Below are 17,168 nucleotides of genomic sequence, written 5' to 3'. Positions count from 1 at the left end.
CAGAGGCCTTCCCTTTTTACACAAAGTAATTCAGAGATTCTTTTCACATGGCAACAGACGCACATGGTAGGACAAGCAGAGCCTCTTATCTTTCTCTCAGAGCAAAAAATGGAAAAATAATTTTGAAGCTAAGCAGCCACCAGCCATTCCAGTATTCTCTTGCAGCATGTTTTGGAGCAGCTCAGTGTTATAGAAGAGCAAAACAAGGCTCCCACAACTAGGTCATATTAAAGGTAACCAGCAAATATTTTAAGTAGTACATGTATTTTTATGGGCTGAATGCCCCACATAGCAAAGGGCAAACCTCACAGCTGCAACTGAACTTTGTCCAGCTATGCTGGAAGGACAAGAGGCAGTGGATGTGGTTTAAATTAGGAGGCAACTTTATTATCTTGAATATATGGGAGTACCCAGCACATAAATTGTACAGTGCAGGTTGTCGTCATTTCCAGAATCCTTTCCAGATACATGGGTGGCTGCTGTGAGCCCTCCCTCTTTCCAGTCTGGTCCCAGCCATCTTGCTGCTGTAATCCTGCCCCGCTCTCCCCTCGTATGAGGGTTAAGGGGCCTAGAAAGGAGGGTGGTTGACTCCCTGCCATACCAGATATAGGCACCTTGAACCCCCTTGAATTCCTCAGCAATTTTAATGGATGCTTCTTTTACCAATCAGTTTTATCAGATCACCTTATCCGTTCCATAATAAATACCCGCACTGCACATCTGTCACAAGCTTTCATAAGTTGTGACATTTATAGCCTAAGCCACTTGCCCCATCCCACCAGGTCCCAAAACCTCTTTGCCTTGGCCAATCTGGCAGTGAGGGAAAAATTCCTTCCCAGACCCCAAGAAAAGGGGTGACTATTGTAATGCCCATACATGGTCATGATGAAACCCAGTCCTTTAACTGCTTCTGAGGGTGGGAAGATGGGTGCTGCCAGGCCACTCAAGGTGAAAGAGGGCTTTATGCCCTGTGTAGTTCCTGTAAATACCCCCTCTCTTCTGCTTGGCTAGGGCAGTACCCCCGCCCCCACCCCCAGTCTAGCTGTGCAGCTTCCTGCTCCTCCCCAGTCAGCACTGGTAAAGTCTCTTTCCCCTTTTACTCCCCTGCTGTGAGCTGGAGAGGGTGGCCTTAAAGAGGCAATGACCTCTTTCCTTCCAGCCTGCTGGAGGAGGACCCCATCAGTTATGGTAGTAGGGCAAATACCCCTCTCTTCCATCCAGCCGGCCATTGGACCATTCACTTAAGGTGTGATGGCAACATTGTTAAACCATGCTGCTGGTTATTCCATCCTTGGTTATCACGGGGAGCTCCTTAAATCAAAGAATTATGACTTGAGAGTGAGGAAGGCAACTGTGAGCTTTCTTGATTGTGTCTACACTACGTAGGTTTCTCCAGAGCACAGACTAAACTCCCTGTTACAGCTCTTGGCTGCTGTACAGCCGTTTGCCAGTATTTGACCGATTTAAAAAACAATATAGATTTTGAATAGATAAAAGGGCCTCTGCCACATAGGGCAGCCACTGCTGCTGAAGCTGTATTCTGTTGGGACTACCCCAGTATTTACGTGCTGCAGTGCCTCTGAAGTGGCTCTTCTCTTCCATTCCTGCCCACGCTGGATGGCTGTCCCCTGCCACCCTTCCCCTTCAAAGAGACCTCCTGTTCTCACCCTTGGGCCTTAGATTTCTTACCATCACCTGACTTCAGGCTGCTCAGTTCCTGACCTTACTGCCCTCTGCTACTATTGGGTAACCTTCTTTAATATCAGTGACCTCTCCACTGCCAGCCAGTTCCCACTGGCTTCCTTGTGTCCTATGCCACCTCCTGCTGACTGACTCTGTCCTGCTCACCCTATCTGGTTCCAGGACCTCTTTTGCATCACAGGTTCCTTTTCACTTTCTTTGGGTTATTAGGATCCATAGTCCCTAAATCTCAGTTAAATTGCTTGGGATTCAATGAGGAGTGAAATGTGGAATTCATCACATCTCTGTCTGAAATGGGAAAAAAAGGGTTGGCTTGAAATGAGTCATGTGCTGAAGGTAGCACTTGCCATTTGGGACATTCTGCAATAAAAGTACACACAGAAATTCAGAACAATTTACTACATGTGTTCTTAATAATTACCGGTCATCTTTGGCAAACATCTGACAGGATTGTGGACTGGGATTGAGTCTCAGAGCTGATGGGTGAAACAGGCAATACATTAAACCCAGCCTTGCAAAACAGTCATGGCAACTTATCAGCCCAGGCCTGGAACTTAGCCACCTATGTTGTGCTGGTAGAAGTAATGGAGCTAATGATACATTCCTCACCAGTCAAGCAAGAAGAATTAAGCAAAACTAATTTAAGCTAAAATTGTTCAGAGAAGCAGAAAGACAGTAGCCTAAACTAGGGTGGTTGGCAGAATTCATGCATTGTCCCAGGCACAATGACGCCAAGGCTTCAACTCTTGTTCAGGTCTGGGTAATTCTTCCAAAGAAACAGTGCAACAAATGAGTGCCCCATATGCCAGAGCTATGCCAAACCTAAGTATTCCTTGGAGTGCATCAAAAAAGAAAAACAACTTTTAACTTCACAAAAAATATCCTCTCCCCTCAGAGAGGTACGAGGGCACTTTAAACAAAGTATTTTTCATGACAGATGAACCAGCACTGAAGGACGATGGTGACTGTGTTATTCCCTAACATTCTGCTCTCATGCTTCTTGGACACCTCTACATGATAACAAACGATACTGCTTTTCAGCAAGATGGCTGACACCAGCAGTCATTTTGGAAACAGGAGTTTTACTAAAACAGATTGTGTATTAGAACTCTCTGGTTACGTTCTCCAGACCCAAGGAAGAGCTCTGCGAAGCTCAAATGCTTGTCCCTTCCACCAACAGAAGTTGAGCCGATATGTCCCCTACCTTGTGTCTCTGTAACCCTTTCGTCCCTACCTTTTCACGTGTTCCTGTTTAACTATCCTAAAACATGCTGCTTGCCCTGTGAACTTTCAGATTGCCAGGGAAGAATAAAAGAGGGGTTGCTGTTCTTCAAAACAACATTGATTTTTTTGCATTGAAAGAATACAAATTAAGTACCATGCATTTAACCTCTTTACAAATCTTGCTGTTGAGGATGATTTGTGTGTGGCTCTGATAGCTGCACACCTATCCCAGAGGTGGTGAAAGTCAACCCTGTTACTGCAGACTTAAATGTTACATTGAGACTTGCATATCATATAGGGGCCTATGTGATTGTCATTACAGTAACATCTAAATCAAGGATGGATTCCTCACATCCTCCTCATTTCTTTCTATAGTCTTTCATACCAGCAGACCAGATTCCTAATCTGATGAGTTTCCACTCTGGTAGGTCTTTACTTTTATTTAACATTTACTCGGTGTTCCTCCATTTTGTTTTCCTAGGGAAAGGAGATATTTAAACAGCTATACGAATCTTCTTCCATTAGTCCTGCCTACAGATCAGTATGCAAGACTTTTGAGATGTGAGAGAGAATCCAGGTCACTTTCTCCTTCAGCGGAAAGGTGGGGGAGGGAGGGATGACAAATCCAGGTGTGAGATTCTGTACAGTACTGTTTCTGTGCTTTGTTGCTTTTAAATGAAATCAGTCATGCACTTATACTAATGTGTAACGGATTCAAGATTAGCATGCGTTCCTGGCTATGTGTGTCCTAAGAGCATCTTTATTTGTTAAGATTAATATTGTCCTTTGTGTATTCCAATATGGCTTAAAGGGATACTATGAATATTTTTGAAGTGTAATGTACATTTAAAGCTCTCTTATTTATACTACGGGAGCCCTCTTTTGAGGAGGACTGAAGAGCAGGAATCAACAAGAAGGCAGAGTTCCTTGTGCAAGCAAAGAGATAAGTGAAGTGTTGAGGTTAAAATGACCAGTATCTCTGTGCAAAACTCTGAAGATGAGAACTCCTCTCGGATCAAAGAGTTTAAGGAGATTCATAGCTTAGGGCTAGAAAGGACCATCAGATCATGTAGCCTGAGCTTAGGGTTGCCAGTTTTGGTTGGACATATTCCTGGAGGTTTCATCACATGACCTACTTTTTAATTAAAGATCAGTCTTTAATTCCTGGAAACTCCAGGGCAATCCTGGAGGGTTGGCAACCCTGTGTGAGCTTCTGTATAGCACAGACTGTAGAATTTCTGCCAGTTATAACTTGTATTGGGCCCAAGGAGACTCCTCACGAGATTTTAATAACTGGAGTTTCCCCCCCAAATATTTTCTTATTTTTTTAAAACCCGTTCTCATGCTGGTGAAAAGTTGCTGCATGAACAGCACTGGAGACGGAAGTCCCACAGAGATGCTAGAAGCGAGGATGCAGCCAGTCAGATATGTAGCAGCTGGATTCTCTTCACCAGGTAGTCACGCTGGCGTATAGAAGAAGCTGAAGTACCCATCCATTTGGACAGGCAGTCAGATTTATTTCATCTATAACAATATTTTCATCTATAACAATATTTTCCCCTTCATGCATTTTTGAAAAGTCACATGGGACTCGGAGCCTGATGCCTCAACCACAGAAAACCATCTCAGACTTCGCTGAGACCTCTGCTGAGCCCAGATACCGTGGGCTAGATTCTCAGCTTGTGTATATCATCCTAGCTCTATCAAACTTAACAGACATACGCTGATTTGCCCCAGCCAAAGTTCCGGCCCCATATTTTATCCTGTTTCCTCTCTCATACCCCAGGAACACAGACTTCAATTCTCCTTTGATTAGAGATATAAAGGTGTGTTTGTGTCTAAAAATGTGTGGGCAATGATCAATGAAAAGCATAACTCTGTACCTGTTACAAATCTGTTCGCCACATGTTGCGTACATGTCTGTTGCACACAGTTCAGAAATTTCTGGATCTGTAATCACTAAGCCCTGGTGAAGCTTCCTCTTCTTTCTCTGGAATGTTGCACTGTCCAGGCAGCCTACAAATCCTCTTTTATGTCTACTGGATACTGTGGAGTATTCATTAGTTTTTATCGCTCTGTTGAAAGGAGGTAGTTTTAGAAGTTCTGTTCAGAGGCTTTCTTTTTGAGCAGAGATTGACTACCCTTTGATTTTATCCACATGGTATAAATCATTCGATATATCAACATAAAGTATCAGTATAGAAGGTTAGCTGCACAACTTGCTTAGCAAAGAGCTGTGGGACTAAATCTCTGTACGTTTTGCTGAAAATGTACATTTGAGTGATGTGCATGGCGAAGAGGACAAGATATGAAGTAATAATCCCATGTTGGTTTCAAGTGACCCTCTTCCCTTTATAAGATGAGATATACAGTGAAAGGGGGAGAGGTATACATCAATATGATGATATGGGGGGTGGTATAACATAATTCAGTTACAGTTTCTGGAGTCTTAAACTATAATAACAACCAGAGTCCTCGAAGTATAATCCTATCAAAGGCATAACTGAGGTTGCAAGCCCTTTAGAGAATGGACTGGTGCAATGTTAAAGTGTAAGAAGTAGTGTACTCAAGTGCCTGCCCATTAGAGAGGATAGAGAATTGCAATTATGAGCTTAAAGATTGCTCCTTTAGCTTCTACCATGGTCTAGTCCTCTGTCATTTTCTTCTCCACGTTCAAATATCTCCTGAAGATATGCTTCTCCAATGACAGCGACAAGAAATTAGCCGACTGAGAATTACATGGTTGAGGGACACTTGGTGGTGAGCTGCCTCTGAAGAAGGGTGCAGAGGTAGGATAGGTGTTTGTGAGGAAGTAAGGACAGGAGAGAAAGAGGAGGTAGAACTGGTGAGAGCAGAAGAGAAGCCAAGAGGAACTTTGCTTCTAGGGATTAGTGCTGAAGGCCATGCTACACAGAGGAAACTTTGATCTACACACTTGTGGATAGGGGCCATAAAGGTGGCATTTCCTCAACTTTCAGGCCTCCCTATCTCAATCCTGGAGTTGGCTGAGGAGCGTTTCAACCCCAGTGCAAATTAACTCCTCAGGGCTGCTCTAACTTGCTCTGGTTAGTAAGGACCCCTATGAGCTGTTATACTGAGATTGTCAGAGCACATCACGTTTCAGCCCAGGCTCTTCCCTCCTCACCAAACCCCCCCGCTGAGGGGTCCAGCTGTGTGTGGTATAGTGCTGTCATCCAATCATTCCCCGATAAAAGGGGAATCCCCAGCTGCTTTTTATGTGCACTGCCTGAGCTGCACAGAGGGCACTTAGTGTAGGGAGGAATCTGGACTCTGTGGATTTAGTCTACTTATGAGGCTGTTGGTGCACTGTCCCCTTGGGAGCCAGGGATGTTTGCTGGGAGCTGGAAAAAACCCTATTTCATGTCTATAACTGTGTTGTCCCTGGCTGTCTAACCCCCACAATGTGCAGAAACCCAGTGACCCAGCTGGGCACAGTCCCAAACACCAGATATCTACAAAAGCAGGTGTATCTCCATGAGTTAGGTATAAATAGAGGACACATCCTCTCAATAGTGTTCCAGAAGGGAAGGTGGAATGTAACCAGTTGTAGTAACCTTGCTGTGTGCTAGTGATGACATTAAAACCCTGACACCTGGTGACGCTCAGTCCATTTTCGTTACAGCATTAATAATCTACTAATCTGATTCTTTTTATTTTATGTTTATCCCAGGATATTAGAGAGACAAGGCGGGGTCAGGTAATATCTTTTATTGGACCAACTTCTGTTGGGATGAGAGACAGACATTCCAGCTACATTCTGAAGAGCTCTGTGTAGCTCAGAAGTTTCTCTTTCATCCAACAGAAGTTAGTCCAGTAAAAGACCTTACCCACCTTCTTTCTTTTTATTTTAGTTTGTTACATGCTAATGTACTGTTGTGATATATGAGAATTTATTTTTAATGCAATTGTGTCTTAAATTTCAATACTTTAATTCATTAAGCCAAGGGACACAGAGGACTTCTAATATTGACAAGTTGAGTTTTTCTTTGTTGATGTATTTGCAAAATATATGTCTACGCATGTCTACATTAATGTTAATCCTAAAATGTATAAATAAAAAGAAAAGGGAAATACAAAATCCCTAATGTTGCTGAGAGCTAAAGCCACAAAATACATGAAATGAACATTATTGTAAGTATGTATCATAAATGAGCCATTTAAAATTCTCTTCTGAATGGGTAATGAGAAGATGGGGGAGGGAAAAAATTCAGTGTGAAGTAATCTGATCATTTCTTCATTACAATTCAGTCAGTTTTCCTTAAGTTTAGAAATAAAAAGAATTAAAATATATAATAGGGGAATAGGAAATAGGACATGTAACTCCAGGTGGTCCATTCTCATTGTATATCTGCCACCCTTCAGCTTAACAAGTAGTTTTAATGTAGTTGAAAGCGGAGTTCCATTTTAATGTAGTTGAAAGCGGAGCATCTCTCATCATAATTCTTATAACTGCTATAAGGTACCATAGAGAACTTGAATCCTAATTTCAGTTTCACAAAGTTAAAATTCACAGTTGGGCTCTTGATGCTATTGGATTAATACAAGAGGAGAAAATATACCATACAGAATGCTATTTTCCATGTATCCAATGAAAACTCGTCCGTGGTATTCACTTCTCCCACTCCTTATCGGCAGTTACCAGCTGAGATGTATGTTATTGTTTGAGAATAGGATTTATTTATCACTACATTTTACTTGCATTCTAATTATAGAGAGTTAATATGCTATAACATGCAACTTACAATTAAATGTGTATTCATATTTTGAAAGGTCTCTGAGCAAATGTTTCCTTCTAGTTGTCTAACTAACATCTCAACGTGCCCATAAAGATGTGGAAAATTATTAATTTGTTAATTACATTGAACAATATTGGCAGTACTTATACTTGAAGAAGAATTGGCTGAATAGTCCAAATGGAAAAAGGTAGTGATTTCATTATTTGGACTTTTGAGAGAGAACATTTTTTAATATGGGGTTGTGAAATTCAAAGACCCTGAAGCTGACACATTGGCTATGTTTCTATTGATATTAGTAATGTCTGTCTTTGGTGACAATGGAATGTACTCAAGCATGGTGCAGAAGCATTTTGCCATTTCATTCCCTTTAATTTCAATGGAAGTAGGGAAGCTAAATTCCCTTGCAATGCTTGGAAAATTTAATGGTAATATGAAATTGGCAGGCACGAGCAGTTAGTTCTTTCAGTGTGTGAGATCCAGAAAAGGTAGAGTCCCTGTCTCAAAGAGCTTTACAGTCCAAGAAATTGTCTTCACTGCACTGTTAGTTCAAAGTAGTATATTTGAGGAGCTGCATTCCAGATAAGAGTGGCCACACTGCAAAAGGTGACTTGAGCTATGCTCAAGTTACTGCCTATACACTTGTCACAATACTGACTTGAGCGGAGACACTTGCTTTCTGGGGCATATCCCTTGGTTCTTTGCACCATTCCAAGCTGCTCCTTCCCCAACCTGTAGTGTAGTTCAGAAGAATGTTTGTTTGTCCGCTGTGGGCACACAGATTGTAGTATTTGCCCAGCAATTTATTACAGCGCACCATTTCCATTGATGGAAACATTTGCATCCAATGAAGTAGGCTGTAGCTCATGAAAGCTTATGCTCAAATAAATTTGTTAGTCTCGAAGGTGCCACAAGTACTCCTTTTCTTTTTGCGGATACAGACTAACACGGCTGCTACTCTGAAATCCATTGATGGTGTTTGTCTGCACTCCGGTGGGAAGCCATGAATCCAGTTCTAAACGATGAGTTTTGCAAAATGCTGATCTTCATAGTATGGTCGTTTTGGACACACAAGCACCATATTGGGTACGAGATGCAGTGAAGCAGCCTTTCAGCAGTGGCTCGTCACCCTGAGAAGGTGGTGACATGCTTTCTTGCGGCGAGCACGCAAGCTGTTTGCAGACATGATGCGGGAGTGGACACGCATAATGCAGATGTTCAGAACATAGAACAGCCATACTGGGTCAGACCAAAGGTCCATCTAGCCCAGTATCCTGTCTTCCGACAGTGGGCAATGCCAGATGCCCCAGAAGGAATGAACAGAACAGGTAATCATCAAGTGAGCCATCTCCTGTCACCCATTTCCAGCTTTTGGCAAACAGAGGCTAGGGACACCATCCCTGCCCATTCTGGCTAATAGCCATTGATGGACCTATTCTCCATGAACTTACCTAGTTCGTTTTTGCACCCTGTTATAGTCATTGACTTCACAACATCCTCTGGCAAAGAGTTCCTCAGGTTGACTGTGTGTTGTGTTGTGTGAAGAAATACTTCCTTTTGTTTGTTTTAAACCTGCTGCCTATCATTTGGTGATCCCTAGTTCTTGCCTCCTGGGAAGGAGTAAATAACACTTCCTTATTTACTTTCCCCACACCAGTCATGATTTCATGGACATCTATCATATCCCCCCTTAATCATCTCTTTTCCAAGCTGAAAAGTCCCAGTCTTATTAGTCTCTCCTCATACGGAAGCCGTTCCATACCCCTCAGCATTTTTGCTGTCCTTTTCTGAACCTTTTCCAATTTCAGTATATCTTTTTTTTTTTTAAGATGGGGCAACCACATCTGTGCAATGTCCCTGTTCAGACCTGTGATTCTGACCTATGATCACAAGCACTGAGTGAATGATCTGGTAGCATGATCATGCTGCCAGAAGCTGCAGCTCATGGTAGCATGGCAGGGAGGTGATGGTAGAAGACTGAAGCTGGGCCTGAACCTGGGCTGGCTGTTCACCCACTTGCTGGCCATAATACCCAGCATGTGTTCGAACGTATCCATTTGCTGCTGGTGCTCCTCACTTTGCTACTGGTGGACCTGCTGTCTCATGGGCAATGTGTTCAGCCACCATCTCCTCCCTCTCCAGCATCCTCTCAGCTGCAGTCTGGAATTGCCATTCCTGCTCTCATGCCTTCCTCTGTAGCTCAGAGCGGAGGTCCAATCTTTTGCCAACGTCCCTACGCATCTCCATCAGAAGGTCCTCCCTTGTCCTCTTTCTGCTTCTCAGGTTCTGGCAGATGGGCCTGTAAAGGGAAACAAACAGTATGTCATTTTGCTTTTTTTCTTTTGTTTGTGACAGAAACATTACTTCCCCTAGACTATGCATCACAGCTAGGCAAAAATTGCAACTTTATTCTCAGTCACATCTGCTCCATTTCATAACCCAACTTTCTCCTCTGAAGCTGCAGGATTCCAGGGTTGCTGGCCATCTTAACAATGGCAAGTGCTTTGCATCTGTTCTTAAACCTAAACCTTAAAAATGTTTTGTGGAGGTGGGGGAAGGGCTGAGGCAGCAGAAGAGTACCAGTTATGTTCTTCTGAGTGGTAGCCGTGTTAGTCTGTATCAGCAAAAACAACGAGGAGTCCTTGTGGCACCTTAGAGACTAACAAATTTATTTGGGCATAAGTTATGTTCTTAACACTTTCAGGCTGTGGTGGATTTGGAAGATATTAATTTACTGGAGATTTCTCAGTGGAAGAGAGATCTCTGAAGCAAAATCAATTATATAGGCCACAAAGCTGTTTTGCCATCTTGTGACTGGTCCAAATTCATGACTGATAGTGAAAAGTGAGCTACAAGGGAGCTTGTGCGAAGTTTGCCCTGCCTAGAAACTTGACAGAAAGACCAGTTGGATACCCTACTGTATGAGACATTCTACTGCATAATTCCACAGGAATGGAGTAAAATTTGAGCCAATATAAAGAACTACATGTAGAAGTAGACAAACGACCCCCCCAGCTGCTCCAAGCTCATCGTCAGAAGCAAGCTCCCCACAGACCAGGACACACGAAGTCAAAGTGGCACCAGACCCTACCAGACCAAGAGATGCAAAACCTGCAAACGTATATCTCCTCTGCTACAATGATCAATACACCGCACAATACACGTCTCAAGATTCATGGGTCCTACATATGCCTATCACAACATGTGCTGTACCTTAGCCAGTGCAATAAATGCTCCAATAACAACTATGTGGGTGAAACCAGACAATCGCTACGCTCTTGAATGGACTCACACAGGAAAATGATAAAAGACGACAACACCGTGTCACCTGTGTGTGAACGCTTTTTTTTTTCCACAAAGTGATCACTCTATATATGACCTATCGGTCCTCATCCTACAAGGAAATCTGCACAACACTTTCAAATGACGAGCCTGGGAGTTTAAATTCACATTATTGTTGGACACTAAAAATCATGGTCTTAATAAAAACACTGGATTTATGGCTTATTACAACAATGTATAACCCACTAACCTCCCACTAATGAGAAGTGGGAGGACTTCAGTGTTTGAGTTCTATTCGAAGGCAGCAGAGAAAGGCCAGTGCACTGCAGACAGTGCAGGCTACTGCTTTGTTTCTGTGTAAACAAAAAAACTGTGTAAGTTTCTGCACACTAGTTTCACCTCTGCATTGACACTGGCATGATTAAGGGTTGAGACAAAAAAAGTCCTGGTATTGGAAGCAACTTCTTGTTTGTATGCACGAGAAACCATCAGCTCCGTAATTGTGCAGTTTTCAGCTTTGTCACGTGCTTTTGACTAATCAGAGATCATGTAGTGAAAAATGCCCTTTTTAAAATTTTTACAGGTAGACTCTTGCTTCTGTTGGTGCAACTTAGTGCCAACGAAAGTGAAAATGTATAGAGTCTGATTAAATAAACCTTAGCCCTTTGTATTTCTGTTTAATCTTAATATCTGTTGTCTCATGAAACTAAAAACATGTTGTACGTGAAGAGACTTGTCTGCTTATTTTTTAATTCCTGTGGATTCATTGGAAATATGCTGCTACTCTGGAGTCTTTGGTTTGGGGATGATTGTAACTTTGCAAACTCCTCAGAAAAACCTCTACAAATGATCTGTCTGATTTAAGATGATAAAACTCACAGAAGAAACACTTCCAGCTTATAGGCCCTGAAAGGTAGTGCTCTTACTTCAAATGAATTTAGCTGAGAAGGGATTAAGGGTTTGGCCTGTTCTGTGTAATAACTGGGATAAGTATTGTGCATGTAGCTGTGACACATGAGGTTTGAGCTGCAATGGAAGCCCAGAAGAATGAGCAGATCAAACTTCCTATAACCATCTAATCCAGTTTTCATTCAGAGTTGTTAATTTGCAGGTTTGTGGTCCATGCTTTTCAGACACTAGGCAAAGAATATCCCATGGTTTGTCAGACTTTCTCCAGCTGATCTGCTTTTCATTACCAGAAAACTCCCAGGGTTTATCCACATGTGTTGGGTTCTTCAAAAATATAACACAAAGCAGCGTAGATTTGACCTTTATTGTAAAGGTTACGGTGCTAAATGTTTCTTTTGCATTTGTTCTTTGTCAGGAATGTAAGTTCAGATGGCGCAGAAGCTCGCAGAAGACTAAGAGAGTGTGATGGCTTAGTGGACGCTCTCCTTCATGCTCTACAGTCTGCAGTAGGCAAGAAGGATACAGATAACAAGGTGATCTTGTGTATTACAATTTGGATGAGTGTTTGCATTTGTTGAGGGGTCGAGCTCTGACTTCACTAGAAGCTAAGTTTTATTTGCTCGTGCAAAATAGGTCTGCATTTGTCTAAGGATATTCTGGAAGGATAATCTAGTTTCATAAATTGGGTCATAGAATCATAGAATATCAGGGTTGGAAGGGACCCCTGAAGGTCATCTAGTCCAACCCCCTGCTCGAAGCAGGACCAATTCCCAGTTAAATCATCCCAGCCAGGGCTTTGTCAAGCCTGACCTTAAAAACCTCTAAGGAAGGAGATTCTACCACCTCCCTAGGTAACGCATTCCAGTGTTTCACCACCCTCTTAGTGAAAAGGTTTTTCCTAATATCCAATCTAAACCTCCCCCACTGCAACTTGAGACCATTACTCCTCGTTCTGTCATCTGCTACCATTGAGAACAGTCTAGAGCCATCCTCTTTGGAACCCCCTTTCAGGTAGTTGAAAGCAGCTATCAAATCTCCCCTCATTCTTCTCTTCTGCAGGCTAAACAATCCCAGCTCCCTCAGCCTCTCCTCATAAGTCATGTGTTCTAGACCCCTAATCATTTTTGTTGCCCTTCGCTGGACTCTCTCCAATTTATCCACATCCTTCTTGTAGTGTGGGGCCCAAAACTGGACACAGTACTCCAGATGAGGCCTCACCAATGTCGAATAGAGGGGGACGATCACGTCCCTCGATCTGCTCGCTATGCCCCTACTTATACATCCCAAAATGCCATTGGCCTTCTTGGCAACAAGGGCACACTGCTGACTCATATCCAGCTTCTCGTCCACTGTCACCCCTAGGTCCTTTTCCGCAGAACTGCTGCCTAGCCATTCGGTCCCTAGTCTGTAGCGGTGCATTGGATTCTTCCATCCTAAGTGCAGGACCCTGCACTTATCCTTATTGAACCTCATCAGATTTCTTTTGGCCCAATCCTCCAATTTGTCTAGGTCCTTCTGTATCCTATCCCTCCCCTCCAGCGTATCTACCACTCCTCCCAGTTTAGTATCCTCCGCAAATTTGCTGAGAGTGCAATCCACACCATCCTCCAGATCATTTATGAAGATATTGAACAAAACCGGCCCCAGGACCGACCCTTGGGGCACTCCACTTGATACCGGCTGCCAACTAGACATGGAGCCATTGATCACTACCCGTTGAGCCCGACAATCTAGCCAGCTTTCTACCCACCTTATAGTGCATTCATCCAGCCCATACTTCCTTAACTTGCTGACAAGAATACTGTGGGAGACCGTGTCAAAAGCTTTGCTAAAGTCAAGAAACAATACATCCACTGCTTTCCCTTCATCCACAGAACCAGTAATCTCATCATAAAAGGCGATTAGATGAGTCAGGCATGACCTTCCCTTGGTGAATCCATGCTGGCTGTTCCTGATCACTTTCCTCTCATGCAAGTGCATCAGGATTGATTCTTTGAGGACCTGCTCCATGATTTTTCCAGGGACTGAGGTGAGGCTGACTGGCCTGTAGTTCCCAGGATCATCCTCCTTCCCTTTTTTAAAGATTGGCACTACATTAGCCTTTTTCCAGTCATCCGGGACTTCCCCGGTTCACCACGAGTTTTCAAAGATAATGGCCAATGGCTCTGCAATCACAGCCGCCAATTCCTTCAGCACTCTCGGATGCAACTCGTCTGGCCCCATGGACTTGTGCACGTCCAGCTTTTCTAAATAGTCCCTAACCACCTCTATCTCCACAGAGGGCTGGCCATCTCTTCCCCATGTTGTGATGCCCAGCGCAGCAGTCTGGGAGCTGACCTTGTTAGTGAAGACAGAGGCAAAAAAAGCATTGAGTACATTAGCTTTTTCCACATCCTCTGTCACTAGGTTGCCTCCCTCATTCAGTAAGGGGCCCACACTTTCCTTGGCTTCCTTCTTGTTGCCAACATACTTGAAGAAACCCTTCTTGTTACTCTTGACATCTCTCGCTAGCTGCAGCTCCAGGTGCGATTTGGCCCTCCTGATATCATTCCTACATGCCCGAGCAATATTTTTATACTCTTCCCTGGTCATATGTCCAACCTTACACTTCTTGTAAGCTTCTTTTTTATGTTTAAGATCCGCTAGGATTTCACCATTAAGCCAAGCTGGTCGCCTGCCATATTTACTATTCTTTCGACTCATCGGGATGGTTTGTCCCTGTAACCTCAACAGGGATTCCTTGAAATACAGCCAGCTCTCCTGGACTCCTTTCCCCTTCAAGTTAATCCCCCAGGGGATCCTGGCCATCCGTTCCCTGAGGGAGTCGAAGTCTGCTTTCCTGAAGTCCAGGGTCCGTATCCTGCTGCTTACCTTTCTTCCCTGCGTCAGGATCCTGAACTCAACCAACTCATGGTCACTGCCTCCCAGATTCCCATCCACTCGGGTCATCCGAGTGATACCATTGTTAGCTTGTCTGATATGAATAAGGAATATTAGAGGTGGGGGAAGCAAGTGGAAAGATAATGCTACAGTAAATGCAATGGCATTTTATTATTATAATTATTCCTCAGTTATTTTACGTTAATGCCCTAAGTCAGAATTGGGGCCCCATTATGATGGGCTCTGTATAAAATATAACTAAGGAGACAGTCCCTGCCCAAGGGAACTTAGTCTTGTTGAGACAATATTGTACATATTGTTTCGAGGCCAAATTCTGTTCTCATGCTGCTCCCACTGAAGTCAGCAAGTGTTGATTGCTCTCTCAGGGTACAACTTGGCCCATATGGTTTTACCACATCCCATAACATGTAAGTAACTTATGAGGCAGAAGGCCAAAAGCCTTCATGTACTTGAGAAGTCAGAGAATGTGGTAGAACTTTATTACTCTGAATGCTTTGTTGGTTATATAAAATGTCTTAGCTTTATATTTTTTTCAAACTAATGAGTCTCCGTCTGTATGAGACCTGCAGAAGCAAACTGCATTCGAAAGCTTTGTCACTTAATCACAGACCATTTTGTAAGTTGATTTTGAAACCACCTGATGTTTTCCTTTGCAGCCTACAGAGAACTGTTAAGGATTAACTATTACTACAAGGTCTGCTTGTACTCCTATTGATTTCAATGCAAGCCCGAAGTTTGGGCCAGAGAAAGTTCATTTAAATGGGTCTCTTGATGTAGGAGGGAAGGGTGTATCGGAAAAGGAAAATGTTTGATGATATAGTAACTGCCCAGTACATCTTTTATAGTCAATTTGAACTTCTGGTAAATCTATATTCTTTAAACAAGATCTGGTGGTATCTTTGATCAGAGAACCTGCATCTTGCATAGGTGCTATTTATGAAGAGTGTTAAATTTAAAACATTGGTTTAATAGAACCTTAAATTAAGGCTTATTTGATCAAATCCACTTAGAAAACTTCATTCTTCCCTCATGTAACATAAAACTTTGCAAATATGAGGGTGTGTTCGTTTTTTCTTCCAATTTAAATCTCTTCTAACAGTCTGTGGAGAACTGTGTGTGCATTATGCGAAACCTTTCATATCACGTCCACAAAGAGGTCCCAGGAGCCGACAAGTACCAAGAGCTGGATGCAAATCAACCTACCAGCACAGGAGGCTCTCAGAAGAAGAAAAAAGATGACGCTGGCTGCTTTGGAGGAAAGAAAGCTAAAGGTTTGTGTCATAGTGGTCTCATAATCAAGAGTGATTTTTGGAGTCACATCGATGTATTGCTGTGTATACCCGTGCTCCTGCAAGCAAGCTTGTGTAATTTTACTAACATAAGTAACTTCATTGGTGCCAACGGGACTATTCACATGAGTAGAGTTATACAGTTGCATGTTTTCGGACTCTGAGTCTGTTTGCGCAGGATTGGGGCATGTGTTGATCTTCCCTGTTCATTATTACTAAATATTTTAGGAACTATTCTCTCATTGATATGTATGTGTAACATCCATTTAACCATAGTGGTTATGTGCACTGAAGTATGACCAGCCCCCTCATGTCCACTGCTGGCGAAGGCTGATGTGTTTGGCGTCTCATCATGTGCCATTGTTGCCTCATGCATCAAATCCCCTGAAAGTTTCACATTAGTTCCATCCATCTTGCTCCACAGCATTTGCTGATTTATTTGGAAACAAGCCAAGTACACGCTAATTTCCATGCATTGTTGTCCCGTCTCTGCCTGTTTCATATTTTTTAATCTATCACATTTTTTTTAAAAAGCACAACGCCGTCACTCTTACATTCATTTAAATGGCAAATGTGATTCTGGTAGCTTTTAATTGTCAATCACTTTAGACCTGTTCTCTCCATGTTGGGCACAAGTGTCACAAATATGTTGCATCTCAAGAGGGGATTAATAAAGTCTCAGTAAACCTCCTTTTTATCTTCCTTTCAAATACTGACACTCAACTTATATATTTTCTCATTAGTTTAGGAAATTCAACTTCCAGACTGAATTGCTAAAGTTTCCAAGTTGGGCACCCAGTTCTTTGTTTGTGTGTACTCAGATTACTATAGGTAGCCAAATACTGTTTGGGGTTTTTTTATGTTGATAATTGGCCAGGTATGGAATTGATCTAATTTGAGTCCGCATATTTGAGGGCCCAAACCTGTGCTCCTAGGTTTAAAAATTTAGTCCCCCCCACATATACTGAACTTAAATAGCTGGTGTCAAGTTGCTCTACTTCAGTGTACTACAGTAGTTATTATAGTATGTATATCAGTAACTACAGTCTGTCTTCAGCTTGACCTAATGTAATTTTAAATAAAAAAAAATAGGTCTTTAGCAATTGGA

At 42.7% G+C, this 17,168-nt stretch overlaps 1 protein-coding gene across 18 annotated transcripts in view; it reads left to right on the top strand.

Annotated features, from left to right (window-relative positions):
* Nucleotides 1-17,168, top strand: part of ARVCF (ARVCF delta catenin family member) — a 446,960-nt gene that overhangs the window by 358,461 nt on the left and 71,331 nt on the right. For all 18 annotated transcript variants that reach the window (XM_048822053.2, XM_048822054.2, XM_048822067.2 and 15 more), the window contains 2 exons: nt 12,286-12,403; nt 15,871-16,042. In XM_048822053.2, the coding sequence (XP_048678010.2) occupies nt 12,286-12,403; nt 15,871-16,042 (290 nt within the window). The remainder of the gene's footprint in view (nt 1-12,285; nt 12,404-15,870; nt 16,043-17,168) is intronic.

The sequence above is a fragment of the Caretta caretta genome, chromosome 15, assembly GCF_965140235.1.
Source record: "Caretta caretta isolate rCarCar2 chromosome 15, rCarCar1.hap1, whole genome shotgun sequence".
NCBI lineage: Eukaryota > Metazoa > Chordata > Testudines > Cheloniidae > Caretta > Caretta caretta.
The sequence above is the reverse complement of the archived record's forward strand: the minus strand, read 5'-3'. Positions and strand labels throughout refer to the sequence as shown.